We start from the raw sequence: 18,928 nt of genomic DNA, 5'->3' as shown, positions 1-18,928 counted from the left end.
CTTGTATTGATTAAATGCAAATGTTGATACAACTCTATTTCTCTACTTAATCACACTAAGAAAGTGATCATCCGGTCCTTTGCTTCTATAACTTTTCTCTAACTGAACCTCTAACTCGATTTAGTTTGAATACTCCTGCTTCAAATGATAATAGAAGTCAATCTGACTCTTTAGTCTCTAATCTAACACATTCTATCCTTTGTGATCATGTACGAGGGACTTCTTCCTCTGCTGCTTGTGCAAGCCAAAGGTTAAGGATGTGACTCATCAACGGACCCTGCAGCAGCGTACAAAGACAGAGCCATAACCAGGTCACCTCCACTTGTCAGAGCAGGTTTACAGAAGAAACTAAAACATCAAGAAACAAATTAATTGTTTTGCCAAATGCAGCAGATGAAAAACAATTGCATCCTGAATTATTTGTCCTTGTACATTACAGTAATGTTGTCAATACTGGAGGTCTTACGGTCGCGGGATCACCGCACGTCTTGTTTTCCACGACGCCTGCTGTTAATTATGCAATGACTTATGTTGTGAATGATGCACAGTCAGGTAACGTGTAGACTAACAGTGCAACTCAAGTATGGAGAATAATGTAAACATACACAGGCAGGAATCGACAGGGGGAGCGTGCTGACGTCTCGCATAAGAGTTCATGGAATAATCCGACGGCAAGACGGGGCTAGAAGGATGGAATAAGAAGCTGACAAAATCAGGTGGAAAAGGTTTCAGGTGAGACGATGATAATAAAGAAAGGGGAATCAGCTGTGGGAGATAATGAGGGGAGGAGAGAATGGACAGAAAGTGTTGCATGAGGATGACCACAAGAGGGAAACAGGGGACAGGGAAGGATGAGGGACCCAGGATCATGACAATGACAAATGACACATCCACGCACGTAGGTCAATGAAACAGTCAAATGTGCAATCATCGGCTTTGAGGTTTCCGGTTATAAATAAATAATAAAGTCTGATACGAGGGAATAAAAAGTCATTTTTTTATTTTGATTTGATTTGATTTTGATAAAAAATTTCAGATTTCTGAATTCTGTTCTATTTCAAAAGGGGTGGGGAGCACAGATCGAAGATTTTTGATAGTGGCAAACTAGATAATGTGGAGATAGGGGACCTCATCATGTGCATCAGGAACATAGCCACCATTGGCAAAGCATTGACTTAAACAGCCCAGTCAATAATGGAACACCAGACTGTTGTACATACATCACATGGGATAGTGGCGTTTTTACAGTCAAACGCGTTGACACTTTCAAGGCAAAAAGCTCTAGACCAAAACACACATACAATATGAGGCCACAACCATAAACAGGACGACTCAGATGCAAAAAAAGGGAAGAATGTGTGCTATGTTTGGCCAAGTGTGCTGCACTTTAACTCCAATAACACCGCCCCTTATGGATCCTTTACTCAAGCATTAAGTGGACTAACCACTGCAGTAGATGCTAGAATGCCCCCCCACCATACCAGATGGCTATGTTACATGAAAGGATCAGATTGTTAGAGTTGGAGGAGATTGCAGAGTTTTCAGTACTCCAGCAAGTTTTTAAGCCAGTTCCACAAATTGTGAATTTTAACAGGTTTAATGAACTGAATACTGTGAGTTATTATGATGGTTGTGTCTACTCAGCAATTTTTCCCAGCACTCCCAACCTGTTGACTATGATTTCTTACGCAACACGGATGCTACCAAGGCTCACTTCCCAAATTCACAGGAGCCACTTCCTCTTTGAACATACAAGGAATTCTTTATCAAAAAGTCCCACATCCAATTATTTTGAATTCATTTTTACTTTTTAAAACTATTGCATGTGCATTCAGATATGTGTGATTAAAGGAGCGTTTCAGGCTGAAATGCTCAAATCGTTACACAGCAAAGCAACCGTTTTCATGACAGCTACTCGGTGTGCTGACTACTCTGTTTTATTTATAAAGGAATACCTCCCCCCTCAAAATGACCATTTGTAAATCTCATCCTCACCCACGTTGACTTGATTTCATGAAGAACTTTAAAAAAAAGAAGAGTTTTAGTGAAGATGTATGTGATTGGAAGTAAATGAAACTATTAGGCTAAACAGTTTATAAAAGAGTTTGAGGATTAAATATAGTTTTGCCTGAATTAATCAAGATCTGTTTGCTATTGAATTATTGCATTTATCTTTGTCCATCTAAATGTTTTGCTGTGGTCTATGTGGACTAAAGAGTTCAGTTACTGAAGCGGGATCACCGGACTTCTTGTTTTCCACTGCGCCTGCTGTTAATTATGCAATGACAAATGACACATGCACACACCAACGTGTTCTGGGAATGCGTACGTCAATGAAACGGCCAAATGTGCAAACATCCGCTTTCAGGTTCCGGTTTTAAAAAACGGTCTAAAAAAAAGATTTATAACGAAAAAAAGTCTGATACTAGAGAAATAAAAGGCATTACGACATTTCCAGACGGGATCCGTCAGATCGAGATGGACTTTCGACGATCATTCACACAGCTCTTGCGTTCCTCGTGAGAAATGCATGGATAAAGATTTCTATAACTGACACTAGCAATGAAGATTACCTGCACAGCCTTGGTGCTCCTCTTCCAGGCCTTACCATGTTTGGCATCGGATGGTACGGTATTTCAACTGTGAGGTGTTTTTGAGACTCTTTGTCCGAGGCTATTGTGTCTGTGTGTTAGTGTGGGTCCGCTTGGTTCAATTCATCCCTTGTTTCTTGCTACAGTTCAACTACAGTTGTTGATATTGTTGATAATTCGCAGGTAGTGGTTGTCAAAATACATTTTTGTTTGTGTATTTCTGTCTTTCTCAACAGATTTACCATTTCAACTCACCAACAAGGACACTGGTTTTTGTTTGGTTAAAACAAACAACATCTGCAACGGCATACGCTGGACAACCGATGACCGACTTCTGCTTCCACTGAGGAAAAGGTGCCTCGCCGCGCAGGGCAAAACTGTGGGAAGTGAAATTAACCTCGGCGAATGTGACGAAAAGAGCGACCTCCAAAAGTGGGAATGCAAGAACGGAACGTTGCTCGCCCTCAAGGACCAAGAGCTTTACATCGAGCTCAATGCGGACTCCACGGCAGTTCTCTCCAAAACTGTCGGGCCCAATAACCACCTCACCATTTCAGGGACGTCCAGCGGCGCTTGTTTGAGAACATACAGAGGTACGGTGTAAAAACGGGGTTGATTAAAAGCAATTGTGTACTTAAAAAAAAAAAAAATCTTTGTAATCTCTGCTCACCACGTCTTAGAGCTCTTTGCAATCGGTGGAAATGCTGCTGGACTGCCGTGCATGTTTCCCTTCCAGTACCAGGACCAGTGGTACACAGACTGCACCACGGTCGACTCGCCAGAAAAGAGGCCGTGGTGTGCAGTCGAGACCAAATACCAAAGTGAACGCTGGGGTTACTGCCCGAGGACTTGTGAGTACTTCCTGGGAAAGTGGACATTCCATTTAACCCTACACAGGGATTGGGCCATATTTACAATTACAATATATTTTCCTTTAAAATTAGCATAGAAAATCTAAAGTCAAACTTATCTTAATGGACTCAACTAGCCTCACTGTAAATGTACCATTTTTCAAGCTGCTGAGACATAATGCTCTCCATGGAAGAGGGGTTAAGGTCCATCCTAATAGTTTCCATTTTTGAAATCATGGTAGCTGATCCGTGTAAAGTTAATCAACCGCATCCTTTAAGACAAAAACACGTACGGGCATAACGTGTTAAACTTTGAAGCAAACAATACATTTCCAGATTTTGCTGTTCACAGCCAAAGAAGGCTGGACCATCCACCCAACAACAGGAGCCTACTACCAGCTCAACACCCAGTCGGCGCTGATGTGGTCACAGGCCGAGGCCAGCTGCAAACAGCAGGGTGCCTCCCTGCTCAGTATCACTGATCCTCACCAGCAGGCTTACGTCACAGGTGAGAGCACACTGACTACGATGGACGTTTTGATAAAGGGGAAATTTTAAGCTCTCTTCGACACTATTAGCATTTCTGGTGATGATATATTTTCATGGAAACTATTGTGTCCAGAACTTTGAGCCTTACTGAAAAGGTTGTGTTGCGAAAGACCAAACTGCTGACAAGTGGCTAAAACATGTCATCAGCTAGCTAGCTGACCTTTGTGGCTAGCCTTCACTTGCCTGCGTGGCTGATTCGTGCACGTACATAAACAGATGACTTGAGGTGACGCGGTTGTTTCCCCTCCTCTCTGTCAGTGTGTCTCTCTGTTATGTCACATATCTGCTGTTAGAAAAAAGCTAGTTCATCACCTGTGTAGAGTATGCTCACAAATCTGTACTTCTCATTCTGTAAAAAACGTGTTTAAATCTATGAGACGGTATTTTTTTATTTTCTCTTGGATATTTTTACTTGGAGTGATTGATGCTTATACAATGTGTGCTCAGAGCTGCAATGCCATCAGTGTACAACTTGGGCATTTTAAAATCCTTTAGATTAGAAATAACTGCTGGATTTACTTATTTTTTAGGTGTTAGTGGGTTTATCATTGCGTTTCAAAGAGCTAGAAATCCCAATGCTTTGAATTTTATATTGCATTACATTTCATTTTGCTGAACCTTTTATCCAACGAGTTATGCGTCTATATTGCAACATCTGCGGGCAGTCTAGGCCACACTCTTAAAATTTCGGTGGAATTTTCTAGTATTTGTTTATCATTGCCCCAACAGCACTATTAGGTACAAGTGGCAGTAAGATGTGGACTGGGCTGATCCTGGATCCAGAACATAGCTGGATGTGGTCCAATGGGAGACCTTTCCGCTACATGAAATGGGACTCAGGTACATTTTTCCCCCTTTTTTTCCAATTATGTTAAACTAAAGTAATATGTTAAAAATATGCCTGAAAAATGTTTTAATTAACATATATGGTCCAGTGTAGAGTTACATCTGTAAATAAACTGTAAAGTGAAGATTGAAGCTTTGTGGTTAAACAGAGCTGCAAGTGTACAACATCTAGACAAATATGGCCGCTGATACGAGGATGTTTGCAAAACCAACAATGACAAGTCCAACCGTTATCTTGTTCAAGGACATCCACTTCCTAGTCCGGGACACAGCTGTGGAACAGTTGATCCTGCTGTCCAGTACTCCTGGCAAAGTTCGCCTTGCAGCAAGAAACTTGGGTACATTTGCTACAGTAAAGCGGCCGAAATACTGCCTGCACAAGGTAAAGACCAATATCTATTCTATTCGACAGTACACATCCCCTCAGAACAGCATTTCTACACTTCATAGAGTCTCTGTACCTCAGTCCGTATTTCTTTGTTGTTTTTATGATCGGCAGGTGTGAGAGGATTTTGTTCCAGACCTTGGATTTTTTACAATGGTCACTGCTTCCATCTCAATCGTACTCAGCAGACATGGACTGATGCTCAGAGAGAGTGTGATAATGAAAGAGGGAACCTGGTCAGCATCCGCAATGTGGAGGACCAAAGCTTTGTCATCTCTCAACTTGGATATGGTACGTTCAGATAGAATGAAAGGAGAACGTACAATCGAATGTCATTCGTTGTCGTGCGTTGAAAGATGACCGATCCCATCACGTTTATTGATCAGCTACAGGTGGTGGTCTAAAACGGCTGCTTATCACATGAATACAGCTAATGCTAATGCCGCTAACAGTACAAACAGCTCTACCACACCTCACTATTGTACAGAGGACGAACCTATGTGTGTTCTGTCTTTGGTACATGAGATTAAAATCAAGCCTAACAAAGGAAAATCCACACTCTATTTACAGTTATTGTCACAACGCATCATTATTTTGTCCATCTCTGCAGAATCCACTGATGAGCTGTGGATTGGACTTAATGACAGGAAGACAGAGGGGCTGTTTGACTGGAGCGACCACTCCACCGTCAGTTTCACTAGCTGGGAATATGTAAACCCTGCGCCCTCCAGTTACATAACTGACTGTGTTCTCATCAGGGGAGAGGTGAGAATCCCCTTTGTGATTGTCCACAATACATTTATTAACTGTGCATGTGTTAAATTACATTGTCAGTTTTACATGTCTGAAGTGGTTTAAAGAGTTGAGTTTATGTTCCATTACGTAGCGTCTCCACACATTTGACTTTGCAGAACGGGAACTGGGCGGACCGTTCGTGTGAGGAGAGACACGGCTCCATCTGTATGAAGAAGAGTTCTTCAAAACCCACTGGAGATGAAGTGCAGCAGGATGCCGGCTGCAAAACGGTGTGTTGAGTGTATTTATTTTTCACCTAGTGAAAAACTGTTTATTTAGTTCCTGAAATGATCACCAGAGTTGGACTTTTGTGTAAAGCTGAACTTCAACCAAACTTTGTCATTTCTTATTGGTCAAAAGAGATTTTTGCCCTTTCCTTTCTTTGTATTAGTCTTCAGCACAGTAAAGATCATTTCTCAAAACTTATTTTAACAGCCTCCAATGAGAGTTCATGTTCCTAATTATTCTGTATGGGTTTCAGCATGTTGTAAAGTAGAGTTCCCTGGTCGAAAAAGTTTGCATTAACGCTGTATCAAACAAAATGTCAAACTTTATGATGCTCTGTAATTTTCTCTGGCTGTGATTTTTTGACCAAGATGTAATGCATACTGTTTGGGATTCTAGTGATAATAAGATATTATTAGTGCTGTCAAACTATTAAAATATTTGATTGTGATTAATCACATCCATGTCATAGTTAACTCAAAATGAATCACAATTAATCGCAAAATTTGTATCTATGTTAAATGTCCCTTCATTTATTTTGTTCCATTACTTTAAATTCATTTTAATGCTCTTTTCATCATGGAAAAGTGCCTGGCTTTATCCAAAAAAGTGACGTTGTTAAAATGGGTTTGCAATAACCTCACTGTTAATGTGTTTAACTGACAGCACTAGATATTATCATATGAAATATGATATGGCATAGTATAGCAAGGTTTGAAAACGTTTTAAGCAATTGGATACCCATGCTTATGTTTACTTGTCGCTTATTACCGTTTTTAAAAATGAACTAACTACTAATTAGGAAATATCATGTCTGCAATCAATAAACTTTCTTTACTTTTCTTCCCAATAATCCAGGGGTGGAAAAGACATGGCTCTTACTGCTACTTTATTGGAATGCAGACCAAAACCTTTGATGAAGCCAAGGATGAGTGCAAAAGTTCACATTCTTACTTAGCAGATGTCTCAAATAGGTAAAAACATATTTTCCTTGAAAAGTTTTGAGCAACGCTCGTTGACATGTACGTACGTAGAACAAGAAAAAGAGATCTAATGCTCATTAACATGTAAACATTTCCAGGGTGGACAATGCTTTCCTTGTCAGCCTGGTGGGATTGAGATCAGAGAAATACTTCTGGATAGGACTTTCAAATCAGGAAAACATCGATCAGTTTATGTGGACCAACAGAGGTTCAGTGAAGTTTACTCACTGGAACGCTGAAATGCCCGGTAAGGAGAAAAGTTTAACTCCATCAGTGAGATTTGTACAAAAGTGGTGCCGTGACTGACGTTTCCTCACTTCTCCTTTAACGATGCAAGGTCATAGCCAGGGATGTGTTGCCATGGCAACCGGTTATTCTGCCGGCCTCTGGGATGTGCTTCCCTGTATCAATAAGCAGAAATACATCTGTAAACACCTGGCGGAGGGGGCCGTCTTAACTCCCGCACCACCCACTGCTGCCCCTCCCAGGTGTGCAGAGGACTGGAATCGAATTGGATTAAGAAACTATTGCTATAAGGTGACCCATGTCCCAAAACCTTTTTTAAAAATTAATTTTCCTACTGCAAAAATGCACATATAGCCCACAAAAAAAATGAAATGTGTTGATGGATAGCTCTGTTTTGTGTAGAGATAGTGTGTGTGTGTGTCTACTTTAATGGCACACACACATCAAATGTAAAGAAATGAAAATACTGTTTGCTTGTGAAAAGCTGCCAACCATCTTTTTCCTCTGGTCAAGTTGTTTAGAACCCCAAGGATGACTTGGTTTGAGGCCAGAGATTACTGCCGGGCCATCGGAGGAGACCTGCTCAGCATCCACAGCGCTGACGAGCAACAGGCACTACCCCCCCGGTACAGTATGACCTCTTACATATCCAATAAAATAGAATCATTACCCCTGTTTGCAGCTGAGGATGAAGGTCGAGCAGAGGACAGTGCTTTACGTACAGTATATATCATCAATAGAATAATCATACACTATAATAATTGTCCGCCATAGCTCCGCTGTAGCCTGGATTGGGCTGAGCGCCCCCGACTCCGTCACCGGTTACGTGTGGAGCGATGGGTCCCCTGTGAGTTAACATTTTCCTACTCAAAAATGTCTGCAGTTTTCATTTTGACCCTCTGGTTCCCTCGTTTCAAAGGCAATGTTTGTTTTATTGAGATTAATTGAAAAAAATGTTTTTATACTAGTGTTGCCCAGAGAGCCTATATTCTTATATTGCATTTTAAACTATATTGCATACATCCAATTGGCTTTTTGTGCAGGTAACCAGTGCGATGCGAACTTCTTCGATTGGCCTAAAAAAATCATTTTTCCCGGAATTTTAAAAAAAAACTACTAATTGAATTTTGTTTTGTTTTACTTACAGCTGCAGTTCCAACACTGGGAAGATGGCGAGCCAAACAATAAAAACAACGTGGAATCTTGCGCTTCAGTGAATACGGATAAGCGGAGCGAAAGTGGGTCTTGGAACGACCTGCACTGTGAGACGTACCTTGATTGGCTGTGCCAGATACCTGCAGGTGAAAGGAGCTTTGGATGGTTACTCATGCAACCAAGCCCTGTCCACTATCGGCTCGTTTTGGGAGTATGATTTAATCTTAATTTTTTTTGTCTTTTCAGGAGTCACTCCAGATCCGCCTCCAGACCCAGTTACTCCTGGTAAGTTGGCAGTAAAAAGCATAGGAAATACCCACTCAGCCCAAACCTATAGGTATGCTTTTTTGTATGCTGCTATTACATCTCTGTGGGTTAATTCTCCTTTTAGTATTTGTGGCTACACAGTCACACATTTAAATATCAAACGTCACACTGCAAGAGCACGCACAGAGCCAATGCAAGCGGCATTGTGGGAACTAAATAAATACTTAAAATACATTAAAATGCATTTTGAAAAATCCAATTCATGGTGAGCCTTACAGTTGCTGAGATATTTTATTCAAAGCCACAACGGTGAACCTCATTGGTGTACCAGAAGGCTAGTATGGAGATCCCCGGGGTCAATAGGTCATCAGCTGCAACTTACAGTATGTTGCAATGTGCAAAGTAGAAACAGAAATATTTCACTTGATGAGGGAAACCTCAAGTCGTGGGATGGCCAAAGTCAGTTCAAACCCTGTTCAGTCAATAGAACTGCACGTGTACTGCGACACGTTCCAAAATTCTTCTGAATGTTTCCAGACTACAACAAGACAGGTGACGGGTGGCTCGAGTGGAATGGGGCTCAGTATTTTTTATACAGAAACCCGATGGCCATGGAAGACGCTCGTAGCTTTTGCCAACAGAAGCACGCAGATTTGGTCACCATCGACAGTGAAGCCGAAAGTGTCTTTTTGTGGAAACAGGTGAGGCGTGACGTGTATTCTTCATTGCTGACATCACTCATTGGCTCGTTGGTAATTACTGCGAGGTTGGGTGCTGCTAAGCTGTGTGCACCTGTCTGTTTAGATGCAGTTATATGGCTCATCCTCTTACTGGATCGGATTGAACGTGGATCTTGATAAAACATACAGGTGAGTAGGACTTCATTCATAATTAATGGATTAAAGATCGCCATGACTTGGTCAGTGTGGGCATCCCTGTTCTAGATGTTGCAGTATAATGATTTATAACATAAAAAATACAAAATTGACAAAATGCATAATATATGTAATGGGATAATAAGTGTCTTTCCTGACTGCTTAAAATATAATTTGACTGTGTGCTTTAACAATGCTGGAAAACAATCATGATGTGCTGATTGGAGAGTGCCTGCCTGTAATCCATAATGTAGAATATCTGTATGAACAAAAAATAACAAAAGCAAAACAATATGGAAAAGAAAGTAGGAGTTTGTAATGGATGTGCTTTTACATTGTTTAAGTGATTCTATTGTCTTCTCAAGTTGGATGGACAGTTCTTCGGTGGTGTTTCAAAGGTGGGATGAAGATCAACCTCTTTTCAAACGCAATGATGAGAATTGTGCTGTCATAACCCGCAGTATGGGTGAGTACTGAACAGACGACTCCACACTTTTATTATAATTACTTTAATGAAGTAATCTGAGATCAGACTGTAAACGTGGGAGTAATCTTTTTTTTCCTCATCTACTCATAAGTATTTTGAATTTATCTACAGGCTTCTGGCACGTTTATAATTGTGGAGATGAGCACATGTTCATTTGCAAACGCAGTGCCACGCCATCCGCCAACGCCACTGTTGCACCAACAGTTCCCCCAAAAGGTGGCTGTCCACAAAACTGGAAACAGTATGAATCAAAGGTCAGAGGTCACATATTTTTTTTTATAATAGTTGGCCTGTGTCATTCGACTGAGGTGCATTCAATCGACCCTCAAACGGAAAAAGCTTTGATCCATTTGTGGATAAAACAATCGGCTGCTCGTTTGAGATTTCACATTTTGCTCCCGGTGTAGTGTTACATCATCGTTAACGACCAAAAGGAGACGTGGCATGGAGCAAAGGCACAATGCCAAGAAATCGGAGGAAATCTGGCTTCAATCATGTCGAGACAAGTGCAAGGTTAGTTTTACTATTTATTTTTTACAGAAATCAAAGGGTAAGAGCAATGTGAGGTACTAAGTCTTAAAAGGTAAACCTGTGGCCATTCAGCAGAGGGTTTCTTCTTTCTTTGTTTTTTGTTGTGGTTGTAGACCTAAAAATTGACCAAGAGCTTTCCACCCATTTTTTAAAGCTTTAATCATACGAATGACATGTGTTACATTTTCAGTGTTTCTGACTGCTCAATTGGCTGAGGCCCCTGCAACGAACCTCTGGATCGGTATGTACAATGTACGTGGCGGTTCATTTCTCTGGACGGACGGCCGACCAAAACGATACTACAATTGGGGATCTACTGTAAGTCGACACTACGCTTTTACTTCATCATAATGATTGTACAAGAGGAAACCTGCTGCATTGAACCAAAATGAACCACACATTTTTGTACATTTTCTAAATCACTGTCTTACATTTTAACTTGACTCCTTCTCTACAGCTGCAGCGCCCCCAGAACATCCATAGAGTTTTCAGCCATATGGTACAACCAACCTCAGACATATTCTGAAGCATCGTCGATTGTTTGTCACATAAGAGCCACGCTAAAAGCACACCCTGCTTTATCTTCTGTTTAGCATGAAATGAACATCGTAGTGTACTGAAGACTTGGAATGAAACCTTTTAACGACTTATTTTAACGATTTATCGACCTTGTGTTAGACCAAGCAGGATCATTTTGATTTAGACTTCTTAACATTCAGAGTTCTTTAAATAACCAGGGGAGTCTCCTGCTGATTCAGTTGTCAATTTTCAGGATGATTATGTTATAGCCTGTGAATTGTTTATAATTAATATTAATATTATATTAATATTTCTAATTATATTTCTAAATTCCTTGCTCTTCATTTCCAGCCTCCTCATTTCTATCATCACTCGGATGTTTTCATGCGCTATCATTCACTATTGCGCGCTGAGGTAAAACCATTTGACCTCACTTTCATTTTTGGTTATTTTATAACGATAATTATGGATGACTAAAGGAAGAAAAAAAAATCGAGAATTTTGTGCTGTGCTATCCCATTGGTTTTGCATCATATTATGATATATTATTCAGTTTCAGTTAAGTCCCTGCACTCTTTACCTGATCCACGCTTTGTATTTTAACAGCAAGAATGTGCTGTAATGACCACGGATCACACCATTGGTATTGGGAAATGGATAAAAAAGTCCTGCAATGACACCAACGGATACGTCTGTCTACGAAACGTTGGTGAGCTTAACCTCTTTATTGCATTTCCAAGAATGATTCACATTATACTAACTTTAGCAAATGTTGTATATATTGCATAGTCCCCCAATTTATCAAACATAGCATATTATGTATGACAAGTGCATGGCAAAGAAACCTTTGGTGTATTTTAGAGCAAATAGAAAACAAGATATGATTCCAATTACTATATCTTTTGCAGGGATTATTATTTAATTCTGTTTTTAATTTTATAGTAAGGGTTAGGGTTAGGGTTAGGTCAATACTAAAGGTACCGAGACGTGTTGGAAGACTGCTTTAAAACATGTTTAAAATTGTATTTTAAATGCAGACCTATTCAAACAGGATGTTGTTGATTTTTTGGGGGGGTAGAGTGAGATATTTCATTCGTTTCAGAAAAATGAAAAGATTAACTGTACATGACGTAACCTATAAGAAAGAGTTCAAAGATGAAATTAAACTTGTCTATCTTCTCACCCTTGACAGATCCTTCTCTCCCAGACTCCTCTCAACCAACACCCGTGGACTATGTCAACGTTTTTAATGACTCTTTCAAGCTTGTTCCACAAAAAATGACCTGGGATGCTGCCAAAAAGAACTGTGAAAGGGACGGTGCCCAACTGGCCGGCCCGCGCAACCAGTGGTCACAGAACTTTGTTGAGCTTCTGGCTTTGCAGGTCAAAGGTGCCGTGTGGATTGGATTGAACAAATTGGAGGTACAGGACGCAACGCCGGTCAAATTGAAGATCCTAAAAATATGTTGGGGATAGATGTGGACACTTTTAGGTCTATGATGTAGCACACAGTCCTAATTGCATGAAAAGGGAAGAAGTTTTCAATTTAATTAAAAAGTTAATTAAAAAGACCACTGGTTTCTAAACTATGCAAATTACAGTTTGATCTTTGCTTTCAGACTGGCGGATATTTCCGATTCATTGGAGGCTGGCGCATCACCGCAACCTATTGGGGAAGAATGGAACCAAGTCCACACCTCCCTTGTGTGTACATGGCTGAAGACGGAAAATGGAACACTGGCTCCTGCAACAGGTCCGAGTCCAGTATCTGCATGAAGACTAAAGGTGAGGCACCCTGGATGTAACCTCGACCCGCATCCCGCCTTCACCTGTTCCCGTCATTGTTTGTGAGCTATTGATCGCTTGCTTACGTCGGCGCGTTGATTTAACTCACGTGAATACATCGCTTATTCACAGACGTGGCACCAACAGAGTCAAGTGATTTTCCGGGATATTGCCCCGACAACCTAGAAGGACCAAGTTATTCACAGAGGACTGGAGGCTGGCTTCCATTTAAGGGTTATTGTTACCTCACTCGTACAGAGGAAATTGAGTGGCCGGATGCATCTGCTAGCTGTATAAAACAAGGTAAGTCATTTCTATGACTGATTTATATTTTTAAATCACTCGGGAGTGTTATGTTCAATCAAAAAACAAACTGCTTTTTATTTGGTTGTTTCGAAGGTGGAAATCTTGCCAGCATTGAAGATCCTTCTGAGCAAGAATTTATTCAAAACACTATTAAACAATTTAAAGATAGCCATACCTCGTTCTGGATCGGCCTGTACAAAACCCACGCAGGTAAAGTCCAGTTGTCTTATCTTTCATAAAAACATCATGAAACAATATTGTGACAACAAGAATAAAATTGATCTTTGTAAAGCTCTGAAAACCGCAAAGTTACAAATTACCGCAGCTTGATCTTTTATGCCTGTTAATATATCAACGCATCAACATCTCTTTGATCTATTTCAAATATGAGTGTTTAATATTAAAGGCAGTGCTCATAGTACAAAAAACACAGGTATTTTTTCTCTTGATTTTAGGGCCCTACTGCTATCTTTAATCAACCTCAATAGAACCTATTATGCGATAATAGGTCTTTACATTTTCCTCTGCTGGCCCTCAGGTGCTAATGACTGTGGCTTTGGGGTCAGTCACAGTTAATATATTCAGCATAGTAAAGGAAATGTTAGCTTATACAACAACATTTGTAAAACGTATTATTCAAATTGTAAAAAAGAATTGTACAGTCAATTCAGGGAATGCTTTACCTGTTAAAAATAAATAAAAAGGCTCATTTGTGCCCAGGCATTTGGCGCTGGTTGGATAGAGCTGCCATGGACTACACCAACTGGAGCCAAGGACCGAACACGAGAAACAGTTACGGATCGATTCTAGCTTCAGATGGCGGATGGACGACCGGGTCCGGCTACCACGACAGAGGATACATTTGCAAAACAACGAAAAGTGAGATCATCGTACTCTTGGAATTAAATGAGCAGGGATGTGTGACACATTCCCCGCATTGATTCGAACGTTTAGAGTTTAATGTAATCACACGTCTTTGGTCATGTGTTTGTCATCTTTTTAGCACTGCGACAGGCGCCACAGACAACGGGTAAGTCGCATCTCCTTGACTCATAATAACTGACTGAATTGCTCCTTCTGGCTCATCATCTGTGGGTTGAATCCATTGCAGCGAACCCTACGGTGCCTCCTAAAAGCCGCAGGCGCAACATTTTGGCCGCGGCGCTGGTCCTCGCTGGGATCGCCGCAGGAACAGTCGTCGCCTTGGTCCTCTTCAAGAAGTCCGGGCGCCGCTTAGCGATCCCTGAAAGGCTGTCCACCTTTGACAACCCGCTCTTCTTCAACAACGAGCGGGTCGGGGATGATTCGGTGGACACCAGTAAACTGGTGGCCGACGCCGAGGAGGAGAACCCCCCCGGGCCGGGTCTGGTGGGAACGCCGACGCATTCTGTTTGATGGGATTCAGTGACGCTTTACTTAAATAACTCATGTTTGTATTCAATTTTTAGTCCGCAGCTTCTCGGACAAAATGATTTTGCTTTTATATCCTTTTTTACATTTATCTGCTGGTTGCTAATAGTCCCTCAAAAACATTGAACCTTGATTAAACTATTTCATGTATTCATCATCATGTTTAACTTACCAAGAGGCTTCTATGGTGATGTTATTGATTAGACACCGTTAATGCAGTTTGGTCTCCTCATCCCTAAGATGAGGATGTTTCTAAATGAAGACCATGAGTATACTTACATTACATTATGAGTATACTTGTTCTGTATATTGGGCCAATTATGTGGCTGCTGCAAACGCATCTGAGTGGCAAGTAGGATAAACAAAAGGTTTTGGCTATAAGAAATAATTTAGCAGCTACAAGAGCGAGAAAAACCCTTTAACGTCTTGGTCGATGTATTTTAACATCATTGAGTATGCCTATGAATTTAGTCAAATATTACATGCCAATTTCAAATTAGTGCAAAATGTTGAAAATGTGATCAATAAAATGAATAATGATCTCTTATACTGGATTAAGACTTATGGGGGAATGGGGGGGGGGGTTAGAAGTAGCTAACATGAGGTAATTCAAAAAGCCGCACAGCAAATTTTTCTGAACAAACTGTTGACGCCTCGTTATAAAATTGAAATGAACACACTCCTTGTTTTACATTTTAATGATTTTAGAATGCATATTTGTCAAAACGAAACTCCTGAAAGCTGTACAAAACACAAATAACCAGAAGAAACTCATTTTGAACGGACCGGAGTCGTCTCAGTCTTTGGTAAACTCCGAGCCAACATGAACAGTAGGTCAGTAGGTCAAATCGCCCACTTAACAAGGCAATCATGAATATGTACAAATGCATAGAGATTCAAGCAACATATTTCCTCACAAGAAGATGCATAGAGTATCCAGCACATAGCCAGGGTCACCAAAAGATTTCCCAACGCTTCCAGACAGAGCAAATGCAAATCAACAGATATGCTCCAACACCATTTAGAAAAGTAGGAAGCAACATATGACTTCCCTTCAGAACTGTGTAGAAAAATAGTTTGACTCTTCTTTCGAATGTTTGAAATAACTTGTTGGCCTTTGAAGATTTAAACTGATTGCAACACGTGGGGGCCGTGTCAGATCCTCTCGTATAACTTTAAGAAAACAAAATGATATAATAATCCTAATGTGCATTAGCTGTACACAAGCGGATAGCTAGAAGAAGAACGGCTGTTTTTAACCATTGTATTTCATCCTGTTGTTTTGAGATCACAGCTATTTAATTGTGTAAAACTATTTTGGGGCGAGAAGCTATGATTACTGTCATTATCAATAAATCTGCAGATTACAGTCTTGCTTTATCAAGTCAGCAAAAACAGTTAAAAAATGTCAGAAGCCACATTTCCATCTTTAAATGCTTGTTTACAAGTCTCGCATTCTATCTTAACAATAATGCCCATTCATTTATGCTAATAAAAGTTAAGATTCAATGATGAATCATTTATTTATCAGTCAATAAATTTACATACATACATACATTTTAATTGTTGGGATTTTTTAAATCCTATTTTGACCAATGATGGTAGACTAAAAAAATACTTAAACCTACCATTAAACACTATTCAGCAGCTTCACAATGTACATCATCCAGAATTATCATAAAGCCGAATCAACACGATAAAATATGAAACACTGTAACCATTAGATTGCATTAGTTTTAGCTCGGTGAACCCAATCAACCAGAAAGTCGTTGTCATTATTCTAACGTGGGATCTTGAGATAATGAATGAAATAAATTCATAGCAACTTTTTCGAATACGTTGTGCACAAGCACAACGCCACCTTCACCTTGACTAACAAAATCGATTTGTCTTATGGAAGGACGAGGTCCGGGCGAGTGGCCCGAGGTTAAAAATAAACCAAGATAAAAATGCGGAGAAACATCGCCCACAAAGAAGCAGAACGCGTCCCGCCGCTCTATCAGTGCGGAGGAAACAACAGTCGCTAGTGAATGCAGGAGTCTCTGTGCCACTGTCGCGTCCCTCTACCTCCACCCCTGTCCCTGTCTCTGTCCCCCTCTCTGTCCCTCTCTCTGTCCCTGTCCTTGTGTCTGTCCCTGGCGTGGTGGTTGTGATGACTGTGCGCGGGGTAGTGGTCCGTCGGCTGTGTCCGCGGCGGGATGTGCTGCTGATGCCTGCGCTGGCGGCTGCGTTCGTTGTGCTCCTGCTCGCCGTTGCCACGGCGATGTTGCTGCTGCTGCTGCTGCTGCTGCTGTTGCTGCTGTTGTTGTTGGCGGTGATGGTGGTGGTTGCTGTTGTGATGGTGGTGGTCGTGGCCTCGGTGGTTATAGCGCGTCCCATCCTCGTCCTCCCCAACATCCCCCGCCTGCTCCTCCTCCTCCACCTCCTCCTCCTCCTGCTCCTCCCCCCTCTCCTCAGGTGGCCTCCTGCGGGGAGGCCCGTGTCTTTTATCGCTGCTCGAGCGCTCTTCCACGCCGCCGGAAGACTGCTTGTGCTGGATGTGGCCGTGGCGCTCCACCCGCCGGTGGTGGTGGTGGTGGCGGTGGCGGGTGTGCTGGGGTCTCTTTGGTTCCTCCTCCTCTCTCCGGGCCTCCTCGGCCCTCTGCTCCTGTGCCGGGGCGGTCGGTTGCTCCCGGTCTACGTGGTTCTCCCGGGAGCTCCTCCTCTTCGGGGCGGCGGACTTCCTGTTTTTGGGGTCGTCCTGGGAGGTGTGAAATAGACGTACATCAACGAAGTTGCTATTTGGTAGAATGTGATTTTAAAACTGTCTTTTTTGTTGTGTTGTGTTTCCGATCGCACAAACTCAAACATACACTCGCTATTGAGTCGCCCCAATTTGCATATTTTTGGATGATAATTTTCTCTTTGGACGTCGGGACGCTCTCTCGTGGAGGCGGACAGATCTGCTGCCTCGGGGCTTCTCTACAGCTGCTGCAGCAACTGTTTATTCGCTCTTAAGTGAATTAAGTGGTTTTGACTTTGACCTTTCTTGATTACCTGATCAATGCCATTAAACGGCAGTTAACACCAAGCTACAATTTACTAAACTAATGATCAGGTTGTTTTTTTTCGAGGTTTCCTAGAGGCATGAGTCGGAGATGGGACGTAAACCAACTGGTACAGTTTGGAATCCGCAGAAATTTCATGCAAGCATGAAATGAATGTTAGAAAGAAAGTCCGTCATAATTAAAATCTATTTTAGACAGTATTTACAATAGTGTTGCATAAACATGATTTCTAGCTAGTTTCTAGTTTCTAGACGCTTCAGTGACGTATCTCTATGACTAGGCTGAAAGCTCGGATCATTTGAAGGCATCTCACTCACCAGAGGCAGACCTATCTCAATTCTTCAACTTCCCAGTGGAGCAGGATGAGGAAAAATGAAATGAAAATGTTAAATGAAAAAAATGAAAACAAGTACGCAAGACGCAGCACACCGTGCATTTTTTTCTGCTTAGAACAATCATTCCCAAAAGTTCCCAATAATTCACTATGCAAACCTTTTTATACACATTCAACAGACTGTTTGAGCGGATGGGATGACATGAGATGAGATGGGATGAGATGAGTGGGGTGAGATATTTAGCAGCGATGATGAATCCCATCCCCCTTATTGTCTACATGGTCGTTCTACATGTGCGCCGTGCGTCTGGGTTTCAGGTACCGGTAGCGCTGAAGGACTGCTGGGCAGCGTGTTCACGGCCAGCTGGGCCACCAGTGCGTTGCCGGGCTCCGTCTCTGGTGGATGGGTGGCTCTCCAGTACGACTCCAGGTAATCAGCAATGTGCTCACAGGCGTCGATCAGCTGGTTCTCGTCCAAGATGACGTCAAACATTTCCTACGGGGAGATGAAGAATGAAGACAGGAATAAATAAAAGAAAATTCCAGTAAGCAGCTGTAGGTGACACTAATTGGGATATCTGTAGAATGCATAAAAGCAAAGCCTTAGCTATGATTTAATAAATACCAACGAAACATTCATTCACTCTGTTAAACACTTAACAGCCGATCTAAATGCGGTTTCTTTTATATTGTGCATGAGGAGATGATATCATCGCCGGTTAGGTCCTGCATAAAAGATAC

At 41.5% G+C, this 18,928-nt stretch overlaps 2 protein-coding genes across 6 annotated transcripts in view; one reads left to right on the top strand and one right to left on the bottom strand.

Annotated features, from left to right (window-relative positions):
* Window positions 1-2,367: 2,367 nt before the first annotated feature.
* LOC119209095 (macrophage mannose receptor 1-like) lies at window positions 2,368-15,973 on the top strand. The gene is made up of 32 exons (XM_037458105.2): window positions 2,368-2,626; window positions 2,828-3,184; window positions 3,272-3,442; window positions 3,795-3,950; window positions 4,721-4,831; window positions 5,082-5,219; window positions 5,337-5,513; window positions 5,833-5,987; window positions 6,134-6,247; window positions 7,101-7,216; window positions 7,324-7,472; window positions 7,563-7,762; window positions 7,985-8,097; window positions 8,246-8,318; window positions 8,619-8,772; window positions 8,873-8,911; window positions 9,431-9,594; window positions 9,698-9,762; window positions 10,134-10,234; window positions 10,367-10,509; window positions 10,663-10,768; window positions 10,977-11,104; window positions 11,244-11,285; window positions 11,657-11,719; window positions 11,912-12,014; window positions 12,498-12,727; window positions 12,925-13,090; window positions 13,223-13,393; window positions 13,490-13,606; window positions 14,117-14,275; window positions 14,400-14,426; window positions 14,508-15,973. Exons 1-32 carry the CDS (start codon window positions 2,563-2,565, stop codon window positions 14,789-14,791), a joined length of 4,356 nt encoding a protein of 1,451 aa, XP_037314002.2. The 5' UTR covers window positions 2,368-2,562; the 3' UTR covers window positions 14,792-15,973.
* The window catches only part of cacnb2b (calcium channel, voltage-dependent, beta 2b), an 18,203-nt gene continuing 15,233 nt past the window's right edge, over window positions 15,959-18,928 (bottom strand). For all 5 annotated transcript variants that reach the window (XM_037458106.2, XM_037458109.2, XM_037458110.2 and 2 more), the window contains 2 exons: window positions 18,510-18,683; window positions 15,959-17,546 (listed from right to left, as the gene is read on the bottom strand). In XM_037458106.2, the coding sequence (XP_037314003.2) occupies window positions 16,830-17,546; window positions 18,510-18,683 (891 nt within the window). In that variant the 3' untranslated portion in view covers window positions 15,959-16,829. The remainder of the gene's footprint in view (window positions 17,547-18,509; window positions 18,684-18,928) is intronic.

Source organism: Pungitius pungitius, chromosome 15 (genome assembly GCF_949316345.1).
Source record: "Pungitius pungitius chromosome 15, fPunPun2.1, whole genome shotgun sequence".
Taxonomy (NCBI): Eukaryota; Metazoa; Chordata; class Actinopteri; order Perciformes; family Gasterosteidae; genus Pungitius; species Pungitius pungitius.
The sequence above is the reverse complement of the archived record's forward strand: the minus strand, read 5'-3'. Positions and strand labels throughout refer to the sequence as shown.